Source organism: Amphibalanus amphitrite, unplaced genomic scaffold, assembly GCF_019059575.1.
Source record: "Amphibalanus amphitrite isolate SeventyFive unplaced genomic scaffold, NRLGWU_Aamphi_draft 000101F_arrow, whole genome shotgun sequence".
Lineage (NCBI taxonomy): Eukaryota > Metazoa > Arthropoda > Thecostraca > Balanomorpha > Balanidae > Amphibalanus > Amphibalanus amphitrite.
This window is the reverse complement of record NW_024881596.1, coordinates 513,025-531,864: the sequence shown is the minus strand read 5'-3', so window position 1 is coordinate 531,864 and position 18,840 is coordinate 513,025. Positions and strand designations below refer to the sequence as shown.

General features: G+C 45.2%; 1 protein-coding gene across 5 annotated transcripts in view; it reads left to right on the top strand.

Moving 5' to 3' along the window:
- Window positions 1-18,840, top strand: part of LOC122380565 (UDP-xylose and UDP-N-acetylglucosamine transporter-like) — a 36,065-nt gene that overhangs the window by 8,175 nt on the left and 9,050 nt on the right. Inside the window, exons 1-7 of one of the 5 annotated variants that reach the window (XM_043363819.1) lie at window positions 8,314-8,351; window positions 11,466-11,579; window positions 11,882-11,995; window positions 12,250-12,352; window positions 13,191-13,313; window positions 13,662-13,892; window positions 16,874-17,025. In XM_043363819.1, the coding sequence (XP_043219754.1) occupies window positions 11,503-11,579; window positions 11,882-11,995; window positions 12,250-12,352; window positions 13,191-13,313; window positions 13,662-13,892; window positions 16,874-17,025 (800 nt within the window). In that variant the 5' untranslated portion in view covers window positions 8,314-8,351; window positions 11,466-11,502. Of the gene's footprint in view, window positions 1-8,313; window positions 8,394-11,138; window positions 11,274-11,465; window positions 11,580-11,881; window positions 11,996-12,249; window positions 12,353-13,190; window positions 13,314-13,661; window positions 13,893-16,873; window positions 17,026-18,840 lie in introns of those variants that run through there. The other 4 variants (XM_043363820.1, XM_043363817.1, XM_043363816.1 and 1 more) reach the window with 4 other exon arrangements.

Sequence of the window (18,840 nt, the reverse complement as noted above, 5' to 3'; positions counted from 1 at the left end):
GCTTGTTAATCCAAGATACATAAATTTTGTGCATTAGGATCCACTTTTGATTTCTACGTTTGAGACTTCAGATTCATATTTCATCCCTTTAGTAGACCTGCAAATAATCTTCAACATGCATATTTTCCATCCTTAGCCATATGCCGTATTTTGAAAGCCTTTTTCTTTTCCGTCCTGTTTTATATGCACGGGACAAATACTCTAGAACGAGTGCGAGCACTCGAGTGCGTCTCCACAAAGCTGGCGGACAAAAACCGAGCCGCCAGAGCCGTCCAATCTGCCGACAATATGGTCATATCTGCGCCGGCCGAGTGGGACGGCCGTGACGCGTCGGCGGCAATCGTGGCGCTGTGTCACCCGAGTGTTTGTTCGGGAGGTGACTGCCCCGGGGTGGAGGGGGCCCATCCAGGTCAGCCGGGGAGGGGCGGGCTGCTATTTTCTGCGGCGGTGTCAACAGGAGGCGGTTGCCGGCCGGCGGCAGCAGCGGGAGGCCCGGCCGCCGGATCAAAGGCTCAATTTGCTGGCGTGTTAGCCGACGGCGGCGTCTCATCAGAGCGGGACCAGATTGCCGTTGGCTGACCCCGCCCGCTGCCGACGGCGATCGCACGGGCAGACGCCGATCGGACCTGGAGCCGGGAAGGGGAGGGGAAGGGCCAATCGGCCTGGAAGGTGGCCATCCAATCGGCCAGCTGGAGGGTCAGGCTGCGGGGCAGGAAGTGTCAAGTGGATAGGAAGGGTCAGAGTGACGACAGGAGGCCTTGTTAGTAGAGATACGGTGGTGGACATCCGAAGACAGGTAAATAGATCCTAATTGACAAAACCCATACACCAGATTATTCTGAAGAACCAATATATTACAACCAACTAAAATAGGTATTTTATTTTTCTTAAGCCGTCCTTGCGTTAAGTAATGGCTTTCGTCTTGGACAGTAAGCAATCAGTTTGGGTGGCTTAGGGTCGGATAGGTAATCTCACTTTAGACATACCTGCAATATTTGATTATAATGTTAGGTACGGTGTGGCAATGTGTGTTCACAAATAAATTTGTTCGTCCATAAATAGCTTTGCGTTCGCTGTTGCTGCGGGCGAAAAATCTTGGATAACATTTAAGTATTTTATTCTTTTTCGATAATTGCTCAAAAGATGATTGGTGATTGCTGACACAATTCCATAACTAATGGAGTATTCCTTCTTGATTCTGAAAGAAGGAAAAATATGTCACAGCCTAGGTCAAAGTCGGTATTTTACATTTTAAAATCGGGTCATTGACTTTTGAAATAGCTCAGAAGCTTTGCACTCACCGCCATAACTTTGAACCCCATTAACCCGACATAATCTATGATATGACATCGCGTTCACCTCCATGACCCGGACCCCAATCAATCCCGATCAGTGGCAGCTCGGTCGCCACTCGGTGACCTATGACCCTGACTGGTCTCGGCTCGGGGTCAGGTTGGCCGGCTCAGTGAGCGCCCCAGCACTGGAGTCCGGCTGTGCACTGAGAAAAAAATTTACCACCCTATGGAAACTAACCCTTTTATTCAGGACAAGACTCATGCCATACTCAGGTAAACTAACGTATTTACCAACGATGCCTTAGTTCGTTCGTAGCTCCTGCGTCGATGTGAGGCAGTAACTCATCGATGCTTGGTATTTATGCTCAGGATCATGAGTATGTGGTTAGTAATCTAGCCGTGAGTAGGCTTCCAGCTCGCTGATTGGTTGAGCCGATGTGGCACAGCCGCGCACGTTTCGCGCGCGTCTGCCATTATTTCAGTTGAATTCTGTTGCTTGGTGGTGAAATTGCGTCGCTCGCGTGTGCAGTATTTTATGGACTTGGCATGACTTGGTGTGCAGAAACTGAAACTTGGATTCCGAGGCCAATAGTAAGTATGTTCATATACTTACCTTATTAGTATTTATTATTGATCAATGACCACAAGCGCAATTGTGTGTCGCGAGGAAATAGGCATATAAGGTACCGTGAGAGATCATGAGGGAGATGTGAGAGCACATCTCCGAAGAGAGATGTGCCCTAAAGATGGTAATTAGTGAAGATTTGTGCTTTGTAAGTGTTATTTTAATAATGGAATGCGTATTTGACGATAGTCAATGCTTTTGTTCTATGAAAAGTTTTGATGGTTAAATACGTGAAAATATTATGTAAATATTTTATCCGCTGGGTTCGTCTGGGTTGTGTTGGATATATTAAGATAGGGAAGTAGTTTTTTTTTTTCAAAAATGTGTCATTAAAATATACCGACTGTATGTCTCCTTTTACAGTTTCTTTTGGATATACCACCACACTGCTGCCGGGGCTGGTGCCGGTGCAGACGCTCGCCCCGATCGACGCCGGATGCTCGCCGCCGGGTGGCTTCAGAATGTGAACTCTGCCTGCTCCTGTTCGATAGGTACGGAGATCTATAGCTCATCTTAACAGGTTCCTAAAAAGTTACTAGATTTTCTTTTTACTTCTTTCTGTATCTTGCGATCACAGTGTCAGTATATAAAATATAATTATGCCAGCTGCATAATTTACCGCGGCATGCTTTGCAAAAAGAAAAACACTAGCCGTTTTCACGACGGGTTATTTCACGACGAGTTTTTTCGATATACCTATCTCCAGAAGCGCTGCGCCGATTGTCACCAAATCCGATACAAAGCCGATCGTATTTCTTCAATAATATATAAAATAATATTTTTTTATAAAAAGGTTTTTTTTTTTTGCTGATCATTTTGAGCATAAAAAATCATAAATCCATTGAAAAAAAAGTAATTTCGTGAAAGTGAACTATTCCCTTTAACACACCTCGCCGATGTCTTCTGAAGTTTTCGCTTTATTTCTTAACAGCTTATTGTTTTCGGTCCATAGGTAAAGTTTCGGAGACACTGGTGCGTTTTCTGGAAACTGCAGTCTCAAGGATGGCGACAGAGAAAGTGCGCCCATGGTCTTCCATGCCCTCGCGCTACTGAGCCAGAATACCAGCAGCCAGCACCCTTCGAGCTGCAGTGCGCCGATTTCGCGGTAGGAAACGGTTAAAAAACTAAGCGATCTCGCGCAGTGTTTGCGATTTATGGGAGTGTTTCATTGTTTGTTTTTTTTACGGGCCTCTTTTAGTGTTGTGTTTAACGGATTGCGCCCCGTACCCGGCCCTTGAATTGCATGTTGGCAGAGATGTCGTATGATGGGTTTTTGTAATAAACTTCAGTGTTTTTCCTCGTGTTTGTCACGTCAGCAAGGCGTAAGGTTAACGAACGCATTTTTGGTTTTATGCGTTGGCATCCGCGTTAGTAAGACCCATCTTAATTGGGTTAGTATTATCATTATTCAGAGTTGGTTATCGTTAGTATTAGCCTGAGTAAGTGTGTGGTCCACCTTGGTAACACTGTGGGTAGCGTCTTAGTAGAAGCTCAAACCTGAGTACTTAGGTGGTGAGTTTTGACAACTCACCCGGAATACTCACGTTATGTATGAGTCACGTTAGTGTTAACATGAGTATCTCCTGAGTACCAAAGAGTAGTTACCAAGGGAACCTGAGTAGTTGCCGTCGTGAGTTTTGACAACTCAGTTTGGGGTGGTAACGTGAATAATTTTTTCTTTCAGTGTGATTGGTCGGTTCGGGTCCAGCGTCACCCAGCCGCTCAGTCGCCCCGGGCGGAAATGAACCGACCGCACTGGGGGGCTTCACAGCGCTTCACGGTGCGGCATTTGGGTCGCCCACATAGGTCGGGTCCTGTATATGTCCGGACTACGGAAGGGTATGTCGACCCAATCACTCAGCATAAAAAGTGTTGCGGTTCTTTTATATTATTCTTGGACGGTTTAGATAAGTCCCAAAATATGTTTTTTTTCGAAAGCGCTGTTGTAACCGGCTAGGTTGGTTTCACAACCAACGACCGTTTCGCAATTCATTACAATCATCAGTCACAAAGATTAAAGAATCATCAATATCAGTAGTAAGCATCTCTATATTTCACGAAAGCTGGTAGCTACTAAATACAACTTGCTCATATGTTTTCCTTGGAGATCTAAGCTCGTTAACAAAACAAAGTCTTTTAGCCACCACACGTAGTTCGGCAAGTCTAATATCAGTGTCGAGCGCATGAATGATCATTCTTTTCCAGCTCGTTGAGTCTTGTGATCGTTTTGTAATATAATTTTCAGCTCACGCGTCTTTGGTTGATGATGACGTGGTTGTGTGATTGCAAGTTTTTATTCACACGCAAAAATTGAGCTAGTTCCAGCATCACCGCATTTAAATGAGGCTCGGCCGACTGCTGAGCCACCTGAGAAAAGCTCAGCGTCAAAACATCATTTGTTTTTAGGAGTCATATGGTGGCCGATCATCATACGTCAGACTCGACAAACAAGTCGAGCTCTCGTTCAAAGGAAGGAATGGACTGCGGTTACGTGAGAGGTCGACGATGATGAATGACATGAATAACTGAAAAGGGTGGGCTTTATTGGTGCGTATGTTTGCGCAAGATAAATCGGTCGCCGTTTTTTTTTTGTTGTTGTTGTTGTTGCAGTTTCGAAATAATTGACATCAGGAATGCCTTCTGAAAGCTATAGTCACCGAAAACACAGGTAAACGCCTATTTTATGCCGATTAAACTGTTGTCTACTGATGCAGTAAAATCAACAAGCTTATTCAATTTATGTGATGTTGTAGTTTTATTTCGCTTTTAATTGCTTTAAATCAAAATTACTTGATAATTGGCTCTGTTTCATTGTGCCTAAGCGTTTCAACGGGTACGCGTTTTTATACACAGCAAAAGAAGAAATTTAAAGTCGAGTACCGTTGCATCTTTTAACTAGCCCTCCACAGTCACAAGTCTGTTCTAATTAGCTCACAACAGGTATAGCCGGTATTCCGGTATTCACAACAGGGCATAGCCGTTCGCTATAAAAATTATACAAGATCTGTAAAATTGATACCAAATAATTATTCGAACGTCAGAACAGTTGTATTAAGCTGGCTCGTGCGCTTATGTCGATTAATTAACCTAAGTGAATTAGTGAGACCCTCGTCCTTCTCACACACACTGTCTGATAAGTCGAGCGGTGGATGAAAGGAAGCATCAATCAGGATATAATTAGCACTTACGAAAAGGTTGCAAGTTTGCATTTACTAGACAGTTCTTACCAAACATAATCGCTGGAACTCCTCGCGCTGAGTTTGAGCACCAATCCATACGCCTCCTACTCAGTCACAACACCAATCACCACTCCCACTCACCACGTCACCAGTACACCGGTCTCGCACGCACCAGCACACCCCGGCGCTCGACCTCGCTCGTCGACCGCCGCGCGTCGGTGGCAACACTCGACTGAGGCGGTCCGACGCGCCCGACGGGCCGGCGACCGCGCGCGCTCCGCCGCCGACCTGCCCCGGACCGACGGGGAAGAGGTGGGCGAAATGTCCGAGAAGGGGGCCGACCTTTTGTATGCAGAGACAATGAGGATGATTACACGAAAACAGACGGATTATTGATGCACAGGAGGAAGTTTAAAGAGGATTGCGCTGGATGGAGTTAGGAGAGTTCCATGGAAAATGCATTGGGAGGATTTTGCTCATGTGACGCGAGCGACTAGACATGTCTGGTGTGGTAATAGATTACTAAAAACGGTCGTAAGCCCACCTCCGTGAACAGCCCTATGACGCACGGAGGCATACTCAAGAACATCAGTGATCAACTGAGGAGTCGATGAATCTGACCTCCAGAGCGGTACACGGCCGATGAATCCTGACAGCGGTATACAGAGCCAATGAGCTGTGACCTCAGAAATACACAGCCAATGAACCCTATAGCCTCAGCAGTGCATAGCTGATCAGTGATCAGTGATGTGTACATATAGCTGGTGCATAGCTGGCGTCCTGAGGAGTACAAAGTCGATAACCTGTGACCTCCGTGGTATACACCTGATGTTGAGTCCTGACCTGAGCGCTAAGCGGTATTGAGCCGATGAAATTTGCCTTGGAGCAAAGAGATCGTGACCCCCAAGAGGCCAAGAGAGACCTGTTTGACCTTCAATACCGTTCACATTCATTCTAACTGGCGCCAATAAACGCAGAACATAAAGCTATGCTTTATAAAAATTCATACCAAGTCGCTTAGGGTTTGGTTTAAACGCAATTAGTTGTATGACCATCATATCTAATATTATTCACATTGAGCAATATCGGCTGAGCCAATCCCAGTCCATCTCCCCAATCCAGCTCTTCTCGTTTACCCCGCCATCTACCACGCGTTGCAGTTCTCCGAAGTGGATAATGCCCGACTGAAATATTAATTGGCAAATATCTCCCCGGAGCGGGCCCATCTGTGTGAGATTGAATTCGGGCTCTCTCAGGAGCCGTTCACTGCCCGAGTGCGCCACATCGGGATTCCGCAGTGAGAAACGGACGGGTTTGCTGAGCGAAACTAGTGTCAGAGAATATCCAGGACCTATACTTGCATCGAGGCTATCTTCTGACTCCATAGTGGCGCTTGATTCTTGGTTTTGCAGATATTTATAGTCCCGTAATAGCCGTTTTCACGACGGCTATCTGGTACACATTTGGTGCCGATCAGGTGCAGATATTGTGCAGATTTGGTCAAAATTAGGTTCAGTGTGTTTCTTATTAGGTAGTTTGGGCTGCAAAGATGCCTCATTTGCGCAGATGCCTCATTTCTTAATACCTCATTTTTTTCTAATTACCAGACATTATTTTCGATTAAAACACTGAAATAATTCCATGATACGAATTTATTTAAAAGAGGTTTGGTACAGATTTGGTCAAACTACGTGCATTCGCCTAGCCCGTCGTGAAAAATGGCTGTTTTCAATTGAATTTTGACTTAACTATCTTTTCCAGGCAGGCCTTAACCTTCCAGGCGGTGGTGGGGGGGGGGGGGCATTTTTTGCCCCCCTTTAGTTTTTCGATATATCTCCAGAGCCGCTGCGCCGATCGTCACCAAACCTTCAGTACCCTCACGTGAATAGCTATTGCACCTTGTGACCAAACATTTTCCAAAGGCTATGATAGGTTGGCCGCTAATGACGTCAGAGTGAAGTCATTTCTGCCATTTTCGACCCAAAAAAAAAGGTTTTGCGGGAAGAGCTGTCAGGCCTACAGCTTTAGAGATACAGAAAAATATTTCAGACATAAAAAGTGCAAAATTAGGACGGCTACAAAAATGTTATGTCTGATTTTTGAATTTTTTTTTATTTTGACCCCCAAAAATAAAAAAACTAGATCTTTTTAATATAATAGCCGAAAAATAAAAAAATGACTTTCGAAAAAAAAACGGAATATATGTGATAGTCCCTACCGCCTATACCTATCTACACACCAAATTTGAGATCGATACCTCTTTTTTGCCAAGTTAAAGCGAAAAAACTGTTCAAAAATTGATGACGTTAAATTTTCAAACTCAATTTTTAGCAATTCTCGACCTTGTAGCGCAAAACAAAGACCACCATTAGACTCCCCGTGACGAGCTGCATCGAATCAATACCCATTTTATGCAAATCTAACAACTTTGAAATTTGACCTTTTTGACATGACCTTGACCTGACCTCTACCAGAAAGTGGCCTAAACCGTACCTGATGGTCTTATAACCAACACCATTGAGTTGGAAATGAAAAATTGGCCATCAGCCTTAGTAAAGTTGGGTTCATGTGGTGGCCCTTGGTGACATGACCTGTGACCTGACCTGGTATGACCAGTGATCTCTAAATTCTAATAGCAACATATGTACTAGGCAACTGACGCCCTATCGCTGATTCTCGACAAAATGCGTTTTACTCGGTGTTATAGCGCTTTCCCTAGAAGACCCGTGAACGGTGAAGCATTTTATCTTTGACCTGACCTGTGACGTCATCGGTGACCCTGAGGTCAATGAAATTTGGTTTCTATTGGCAAATTTGACAGGGCTATCGAAAACCGTTTGAATTTTCCGGATCCATCCAGTAGTTTCGAAGATACGGGGGGGCATTCCCCCCCCCAGCCCCCTGACGGTTAACCGGCTACGCCGGACTCCTATAGGAGCTGCTCGCATGGGATAAAGTTGTCGGAGTTGCCCGGAACAATGGTGGAGGCTTGGATGAAAATTTTTTACTATCCTGAGGATTGGAACGACAGAAGGGATGCGGCAACACGGTTTATTATAACCTTTATTGCCTTGCACTACGGAAGATCTCAGGCAGGAAAAAATAAAAGGGAGAACTTTGTATTCCCTTCGTTTTGGCAGCATGTTGGCAGCCAAGACAGACGACAAATCATGCTCTATTATGACATTCAAGCGGCGCAAAATTTTACGTGTCATTTTTGTTGAGAAGCCGGTGAGTGTTATACGGCCTTGGGTGAGTGCGGTGAGTGTGGAGTTTTGAGTTTGAGTGTTCTGTGTGGGTTCATATTGATATTGATAAAGTTATGAAAGAAGGCCCTAACAGCATGCTGTATTTTGATGTTCCTTTTCACATCTGACGGTTTTTGCCTTGGTTTTTGCTAGGATGCACATCAATCTGAATCCGATGTTGGGGTGGTTGGGGGTCAAGGTCCTGGTTTTGCGGGTAAAACATGAACCATAGCAATAGATAACAGTGGAACTGTTCTACTGTTATCTATGCATGAACATATGAATGCACAGGAGTTGGCCAGTGACTAGCTTTTGCCCTTTGTACAAAAATTGTGGCACTTCTTATTAATACCTATTATTTCAAACTTGTAGGCTATAAATTAGGTACTAGATTTTGTAAGCTATACCAGTTGGGGAAACTACGAGGCAAAGATCCAAAAATGATTGGTCAATAAATGGACTTTTGATGACGTTATATGGGCGTAAATGCAGCCCCACTACTAAGGCTGAAAAATGGTATAACAAGCCGGTACTTGCGGTATCGCGTCCACTTATCATAGAGAAAAGGCTTCCATTTTCCACTAGGAATTAGCATTATTTGATTAAATTCGGCGAAGTGACTTGAAAATGGCGATAGTAAAATGGCTTTTCTGCAGGTTCTGGGCATCACAATCAGGTGGCCATTCAATAAATGGATTGGTGCTTTGAAAGAAAATTGTTAAAAGATTTAATTTAATTACAATAAACAAAGATATTTAATTTTAAGATAATAACTTAACCACAATGAGAAAAACAATAAACAAAGTAATGAAAATAATGACATTTTAAACCACCGTACTGCTTACATTTTTTGGTGCGTCTGTTTCAATCAGCCATATTTGCCAATCACTGTTTGACCTTGTGTTGTAACTCTGAGATTTAGAGCCGCCAGTAACCAGTTAATTGTGCACCGAGTGAGTGTAGGTGATCCACTGCTTGGATTCATGCTCATGTCTGCTGTCAAGTGTCAAGGTTGCAGAACTCCACTGACCTACCTTTAATGCTTTTGTTTTGCCATAAGCTTAAGCTTTGCAATATATTTACACATTGTGCAGGCAGCTAGATGGCTCAAATTTTGCAATAAATGGCCAGCATTGATATTCAATCAACATGAGTTGGACTGGCCTTACCAAATACCATGACCTTTCTGTGACCCAGATTGCTAAGCCTCATCATATGTTTTTTTTTTCTACTAAGACAAGTTATGAATCATGTGCCATTTATCACACTTTTCCACATAATGACTCACCAGAACTATGTATTCCCAGCCTGCATACGTACCTAGTATGGCTGTCTGATCTCTGTCAAGCATTTTTTTTTTTGCAAATGTAGCCTGGCCAAATGTTTGGCGTATTTTTTTAACTGTGACATACAATATACATACTGAAGAAATACTAAATGGTACTAAATAATCATTCCTTAGCCAGTGTTGATTTCAGTTTTTCATAATCTTTGTTTACAAATTCACTTGTCTCTGTGATTATCATTATAGAAATTTGACAGGGGAAGAGGCCTGTTGGGTTTAATGCTGCATTGGTGCACACTGAACACTGCACACTGCTGACTATTCACATGCTATTTTAGGAGCAGGCTAATGCCAGTAACAAATATGATAGTCATTATTCAGTTCTATAATTTGTAATGTAAGAAAGAGAGCAGTGAAGGCTTAATACTAAATGCTTGGTTGAAAGAAAAAAATAATTCAAATTGATCTAGTTAAAGTTTAGCCGGTCCCGTAGCTCAGTTGGTAGAGCGTTGGACTCCGCGTGGTGAGAGCACGCGTTCCCGGTTACAACAGCCCGGGTTCGAAGCGCGACGGGCGCTTGACATTTATGGGCCTCCTGACAGGTATGGTTGCGGTTGGTGGCAGGCCGTAGCCAGGTGAAGTCAGTGAGGGGACCGGCCGTGCGCGGCTATGTGCGCACGTTAAACTTTGGACTCTAAATTCTGCCATAGAACTGGAATTGCGCGATCGGAGGGTAGATGGCAGGGTCACCGCAACAAGCTTCGCTTAGCGGTGGCTCTGTCCTTGTGAATCCTTCCCATCAAAAGGTTTGGACTAAATTTTAAAAAAGCTATTAGAACACAAATGATAGATACCTACTCCTTACACAAACCAAATTGCATTGATATCTAATGGTAGTGTCTGATGCCGGTGTGCTCACTGTTCCCTACTTTCAACCTCAGTCATGCCGGTTTTATTTTTTATCAGATCATGCATCATTGGATTGGTCCCGGAAGCCGGACGCCACACAGGTCACTGACCACGGCTGCTAGGTATCAGTTGGTGAATTACATAATTGTCAATCCCGGCCGCGAGCAGGCCCGGGTAGTTTTCAGTTTTCTCTGGTTCAGGCTCAGTAGTCAGTTTGACGTTCCATATCCGGAACGTGACGTGTCTGACTGGTATGCCCGTTATACTCGATGTACGGATATATTCGAAACACTAATTGTTAAAGATAACTACCGGTGTACTTTGTGAGTTTCGCATGCACAGATGAAGACGCTGTAAAACAACGTTTATGAAGTTTCCCACCACCTGCCAGACATAACCGAATGTTCGCCCTAACCAGTTTTACGCCCTGCGTTGTGATCAATATTACTAATGCGACATTACCGATGCCACAACCGTTTTTTTATTCTGGCCGCTACCACGGATTACGTGTCATTTTATTGAGTCTGCCCGCTGCGCTGACGCAACCGGCCTGATGCAACTCGGTATACCTACTGCTGTTCGGTCGGTCGGCGTTGGGCAGTGATAGACTGACGCGCGATGGTGCCGGCCAGACAGGTGTATGTGCTGACTACTGGTGGCTGGGGCGGTTCAGTGGGATGGCTCAGTTCAGTGATTGGAGGGTGTTTATTGAGGTGGGAGTGATGTCATTTGGTAGGTGACAGGACGTGGAGACGGTCATTGTGGTTTGTGTTCCTGTGAACCGTGCGACTGTGAATCATGTGACTGATAAGATGACGAACTCCAGTGTGTTCTGCGTTTCTCCGTGGCATTTGACTGATCTGCTTGTTCATTTTCTCCGGTACGTTTCGCATTCTTTTAACAATCGACTACTCTCTGTGGCAGGTAACTGAGCCTCCAGCGTCACACACCACCCTCCACCATGCATCCGGCGGTGGCCATGTTCCTGGTGATGTTCGGCTGCTGGGCCAACGTCGTCACCCTGGAGATGATGACCACGTGAGTACTCCTCACTGACTCTGACTCCTCTGGACTCGAGTCCGCGCAGAGACCGTAGCTGAGCCTGAGACGGGTCTGCCGGGTATTTGTCGCCGTCCTGTGCAGGCGGCGCGTAGGAAAGGTAACGTATTCCCTTCATTAATCTCCGCCAGCCGGCTCATATTTTCGTGAAGCGGAAGACACTGCGCTCAATTCCCAGGTGTCATACATCATTGGCTGGGTGATTAATATTCAGTTCGTTAATGAGACGACGCTCGGCAGACTGCAGTGCCTCCGGTGACACCTTCCGGGTCTCATTTCAGAGTGCATCCCGGATGTGGGAACCTGGTGACCTGTTCCCAGTTCATCGTCATTGCCATACACGGCTTCGTCTTCACTATGAAATGCGGCACCGTGGCCTCCAAGATCCCGTATAAGTGAGTACTGGAGACGGTAACCGATCTGGGGTTCACGCTTGTGCTGCTTTTTCTGTTTGATGGATCAACTGTCGGTAACAATAAACACTGGCTCTGCTAGTGGCAATGATAAGACATTGCAATAACTTTTCATTTCATAGCAATACATCAACACAGTTCCTGAATGGCTTTGTCACGACTAACAGCAGACTATATTTCCGATATGATAAGCACGTTTTGTTAATTTTTTTTAATATCACCGATCTTTTCCCCAGAGCTTACTTTATGATGGTGGGCCTGTACTTCGCTGCGAGTGTGATCAACAACCACGCGCTGAAATACGGAATCCCGATGCCTCTTCACATGATCTTCAAGGCGGTAAGTCCGAGGGCTGACTGCCGGTCTTTGATGAAACTACGTTTCGAGTGTTGTGAAATATGTCGACGCTAGCTGCATCCGTGTAACGCGCGCTACTTTCGTGTGTTTCTTAGAGAAATCACGTTTTACTGATGTCATTCGTTGCTTGTTTTCATTGCATAATTACCTTCATTTTTTCGGACATACGTTTCCTTGGTATATGACGTGCTCATTTCAGTGCTTTCAGCTGTTCAAACCTGAATTCTGGTCTCAGCATGCAACATATATTTCAGCAATGCAAATGACTTGTTGAACAGTTCCTGGTAGCTGCCAATCGCCAAATGCAGAGTTGATGATCAAAGGTTTCCTGGAAATTTACCTTTCATGCAAGCGAAATGTCATCCGCACATGCCTACCAAAATTAGTAATTACTTTTTAATTACCACAACGTTTGACCGAACATCAGCTAAGCTGTTTACGTTTGAATGTCGTTAGTCGTTACTGATGCGGCAGTGAACTGCTTTTGGAAATCTAGCTGAGGAACCGTTGAGTGTAAACATATTGTTTCCAGCATTGTTTGCGCCCTTGCCCAGTAAGTGTGCACTTTGATTGCATGAAAGTTAATCATTTCAGTGTCAATGTCTGGCCCACTCTTGTGGGTTTTGCATGCAATGTCTGGCCTTGGTCTGGACGACGCTTTTAAGAGCGGGATCATTCATTATAGGCTAAGTTAGTCATGACTTTCACTGATTTTTACCGCTATCGCTCTCAGCATTTTTACCGACCACTAAGACCACTAAGCTCACGGATAGCGTCGTGGCGCCGTCGCTGACCCATGCCGCCTCCTCTCCACCGCCAGGGTTCTCTGGTGGCCAACCTGATAATGGGTATGATCGTGCTGGGTCGATACTACCCGCGTCACAAGACCGTCTCAGTGGTGGCCATCACCATCGGTATCATCCTCTGCACGTATGCCTCAAAGGTGAGAGGTCTTGGAGGGAGAGGGAATTCGGTGAAGTAAGTCTGGTGAAGTGAGCGTGTTGGCGTTCAGGGAACGAAAACTTAAAAGAGAGTTGATATCAGCTCATGCTTGAAATATTCTTATAGTAGATTGTCTACGTTCCGAGTGTAATGACCCGTTCACTGAAACAGACTATAGGGTTCCATTGTCTAACTTTTGTCATTGGATGGTCATCATTCCTGAGAAGGTCCACTGTCTGCCATCTTGATCACAGATATGTAAAGCAGTCACGGTTGAAGTTACACATCCCTTCCTTGTTTCTCTGATCGACCTATGATTCATTACATCTATCCCGTCTCTGCTCCTCAGTCGGCACCAGTGCCCCCTCCAGCAGCCGCGGACTCCGCCCCCGGCACCAGCACCACTGCGGACACCACCACCAGCACCACTCCGTCCACCCCTGAGCACGGCGCAGCCGACATGTGGTACGGCGTGCTGCTGTTGGTGACGGCCCTGCTGCTGTCGGCCCGGCTCGGCATCTTCCAGGAGGTGCTCTACAGGGACTACGGTCGACACTCGCAGCAGGCCCTCTTCTTCACGGTACGCGCTAAGTGCCGAGTCGGGGTGGCTGTGTTAGGGCTAACGTGAGTCGTCAGGTGGATGACGCTGGGTGCAGATTTCGAACGATTTGCTATCTGTAAATGGATGCTCTAGTTGTGAACAGTAAAATGCTTTGGGTTACTTTTTAAGCGATGATTTTTTTTGTGGGTGGGGGGGGGGGGGTGTTAGGCCCTTTCGGTCCAAATAGACCATTTCAGAGCCGGGAGGATGATAGGATATAGGGGGAGACATTGGTCTGGGCAGGCACCCTAGAGAGTCACCGGGGCTGAGCCCGTCCCGAAAGACAGGCCACCCAGCCCCAAGGTACTCACTGCACCCGGCTACGGGGTGCGCTCCCTCGGGAGCAGCGGTGCCGCTCCAAGGCACTATGTTTTAACTCGGGACCAAAACTGGCCAGGGCTCATAACTAAGAAACTATATGAGATACAGACATGTTTTTGGGCTCAAACGAAACGTTGGAGACTACCGATCATTTAAAGTGCAAAATGTGTCGGACCAGATGCTTATGTACTTGTTTATGACGTCAGAAGTGTCACGAAACATATAAAAATATTGTCATGTTCTAGCTATGAATGCACGAACATTTAGGTATCTGTAAATTTAGAGTAATCGCAAGTCTGAGCAAGGCTCATCGACGAGGCAAGTCAAGTTTGAGGACATGACCTTGTTAATTAGCGTTGATGACCTCAGGTGACCTTGAATACTCTAATAGGTATAGGACTTATTCATATATGTAGGACCTACAATCTTTATATTTATTTCAAAAACATTTCCAAACGTATATTTTGATATCAACTTGATTTTAACCCGGTCTCCACTTTAGTAAGTCCAGAGTCTTGTATGTTTTACGTCACATGACTCACGGGCAGATCCAGCTAATCCGTTTGGAGAGGGCAGAAGTTTCCGACCCATTCGGTGACCCCGACCCACCGCACTTTACAACGCTTCACTACGTCTGCAATATGAATGCGTGCAGTTCAGGGAGTTCCATCTGTTATCAGCATACCGAGTTAAATAATAAGCAGCGAGCGGTCAGCTCCATCCCTCAGAATGGTTGTGACGGAAAGACCTGCTTTTCGTCCAGATAGGCATCGACGCCGTATTATAGGTAGGTATTTATCATCACCAAAAGCTTTGGGAGCGACAAACGGATAGTTTTGCCCACACGATTCAGCTATGGGGAGGGCAAATACCCACTATGCCCTTCACTGGATCCGCCATGGCATGACGTGAAATGGTAGAATGTATCCCAAACATCTTACCAATTCCTATTGTATGGTGCGTTATGTACCATGCAACGTGCACGTAAAAGCACTACATTGCCATATACTCGTATTACTGCAGCAAACGGACACTTTTTCATAAAGGTGAGGTGGATGCACTGGACAGCACTAATGATACCATACCACCTACATCGAACGTATTAATACTGACTGAAGAGGCCGATAGTAACCCTGCCGAACGCAAACAGGTGATGGACGATCAAAAGCCGATCATCGTGATCAGCGATGCGTGCTGTGGCAGGTCTCATACAGTCACCTTTCAGTTCACAGTCCCATCTCAAACTGGGCACAATGAATATTTAATTGCGCTCCATCAGGTACTAAAATATGTTTATAAACTACCAAGCATGCATGAGTAGCGACCATACAGCTCCATAGCCCATCTATGAATTTGCTGCAATAGCCATGGGGTGGACAGTTCCTGTTATAGACCAGGTACTATATATATAAGTATACACAATTAATTACACCGATAATAATGTTAATATTTAAGAAATGTATGTTTCATAGGAATGCTAGCAGTTTTTGAATGAACAACTGTCATTCACCGACATTGCCCGGTCTCTGGTTCCGGAGACCCTTTGTTTTCTTCTCGCGACACATGAAAATGCAACTGGCACGTGTCGTGGGGGGTCGTGCCGTCAGCTGATTACGCCCCAGGGTACGGCAGGTCGCACACAGGTCGGCGACCTTCCATGGGCCACCAACTCGTCACAACAGACGAGAGAATGAACGAGGAGTACTAGCATTTTCCCTTAACGCACGCTAGGACCCGTCCCATGGCTCAGCAGGAGCAGACATGATTCATTCAAAAAAGTGTTCACCCCCAACACCGGCGCACTCAGGCGCAGCTGAAATTTTGAGGACATGTAGACAAATCCTTGACCCACAGTGTGGTGGTAGTCTGAGACCGTACACTAGCGTACAATTTTTTGTAGCTCTATAAGAACATTGACATTTTTCAAAAAAGTGTGGCAATGTAAGGGCTGACGGAAATCAATAAATGCAACACCTATGTGCAATATAATTGTATAAATTATGACTCCTTACAAAGCCAAAAGTTCGCGCTATCGTTTGGTACCCAAATTATGTAGTTGTGTCAATCCAAAGCTCGAAGATGTTGACGTGGAGCAAGGCGACTGTTTCTGCGTTTGTTCGCCGAAGTTAAGCTTTTGAGAGTTGTCTGACTTTGTTGTACATTTTCAACGTTTTCAAAATTAAAGAGAATAAAAGTTTCCGTCGTTAAAGATGCTCTGATCATTTTTGCACACGATAGTGGCCAAATGAAAACGTTTAAAAATAGTCGATATTTCGCGTCCTGGCCAGTTTTTGGCCAGAGTTAAAACACGGTGCAAGGGAGCAGCCCGCATGAGATAAAGTTGCCTGTCCAGCCCGGAGGGGGTTGCGGCGTGGAGGAGAAGGAACAGTATCCTGGGGATAGAAGCACGGAACGGTTGATGATGAAAATTTTGTAGGGCTTAGTCTTATTAGTTTTTTATAACACCTTTATATTATTTTACGGCTTTTTCGCATTACATTATCATAGACTTCGTTCGAAGATCTGTGAGCGGGACACGCCATCGTCAAGGTCTCTTATCGACGAATTGCTCTTTTTCTGAAACGTCCGTTCATATCTATCCCTCCTTTATGTTTCACTGACAAGTGTTTCTGTTTCAGCACGTGCTGCCGCTGCCGATGTTCGCCATGCTTAGTTCCGATTTGCTCCACCACGCGGCGCTGTTCTCAGCCTCGGAGCCGGTGGTGGCGCCGCTGCTTCCCATTGCTGTGCCGAGGCTCTGGCTCATTCTGCTGGCAAACGTGTGCACCCAGTATCCTTTATTGTACTGTACTCTCGTCTCCGTTGAAGGGTACGGTCTGCTGTCAGGAGGGGGTGGGAGTACGTCTATAAGAATTGACTGGTCCAACAATACGATCATGGATTTGTATAGTTTTTTTTTTACGATCATGCTAATTTGAGAGTGATTGAAGTTGGCTACTTCGCCGGACCTATTACACTGTTCAAGCAGTGATAATCTTGCACCTTAGTTTATAGATTAGTCATAACGTAATTGTTCGCGATTTTCCTTCTCTGATTTGTTTTGCTCGGACCCTTGTCAAATTCCTCGGCTTCCGGGCGCGGAAGTCAATCCGTTGGTTTCCTCCGATCGCGAATATTTACACTTTGTTCTACCGTGGCTAATTGAGCCTTCTCATAACACGAAATTTGGACGTACGGTAACGATTGACACGTCCAAGCGTCTCGGCCAAAGTGGCTTCGAGAGTAGTTATTTTATTACCGCCCTTTTTCTAGAGGTCCAGATTTCATCGGCCTTGCTTACACCCTGTAGACTCTCGTGCTAGGTTTTATGTGAAATATGAAGTCATCCCTGTCAAGATTGCGGAAGTCGACGCCTTGGTGAGTACTTACTACTTTTCCGATGTTTTTTTTTTTCGAATGCATTGTTTGAATGTATTTCATGCCAATGTGCACGTCTACGTTTGTTTTGATTTAACTTATAATCCAATCTTTTCTATCACCCTTGTGCTTCACGCATTGGTTTATTGAATCAAATGCCTAAAGTTCGTTCAATGTTGTGTTAACATTTGGTTATTGCGCCTTAACATTTATGATTTGTTAAACATCGTCAAATTTTATGTGTTTAATTGACTTCTATTTAACGTGGTCGTCCTGCATAAACTACATTCTGTTATGTTCTTTTAACAGCGCGTTTCACGGACCAATTAGTTCCGCTCATTGTGCGTAACTATCACTGGTAGTTACGCACAATGAGCTACACGTAGTTAGCTACGTGCTAAGGTTATTTTCGGCGACTTATTTTCTATTGTTTCACCGGTTTTTAGTGGACCACCGCTGCACGGATGGGGCGAGATCTTATCAGCTCGTTATACAGGGGACTGAGGACTCGGCACGCTAGAGCGTTAGGTTCGCTTGTTCGTCCGCTTTGTTATGCTAGCTGCAGGCCGCGGGTGATGCACTCTGTGCACGAATATTCTCTGATGGGACGATAGCATCGGACACAGAAGGATTGCTGGACAACGCGGCATAATTTTGCACTGCATCTGCATTCTGCATAGCTAGCGATCCGTGTGTCGGGCAATTGCTGATCCCGAAGTGGCGTAGCCAGATTAAAAAAAAAAACGCAAAAAAAACACCAAGTAAACTAAATGAAACAGAGTAGCTGGAGTAATCCTGGACCGCATGTGATCTGAGTAAGTTATCGATGCATAGTTATACACTGTTTATGAAAAGATGAATTCCATCGCATCATCGCAATGCCATGCAATAATGATTTACGGTGAACATCCGAGAAAATTACTTCTGTCGGCCTAGGTGAGTTTTACTCGCTGCAACGCAGTCTACTGCTGTGGTCTGTCAATGCTTTATTACTGCAAGGGTCGGGCTCCAATAAGGTTCCTGAAACACGTTATAACTGGCACCTGTTTATCCTGATGATAAGAACGCGATGTTGAAGACCCAGGGTCAAGGCTTAATTCAGTATCAGCTGGCGTATGTGAGCTTCAAATTTTAGCCTACCGAGGCTCCCACACTTATAGGTCTCCACATTATTTTATCGGTCCCCATTTTAGCTGCACCACGACGCCGTACTAGGCAAATACCGTTG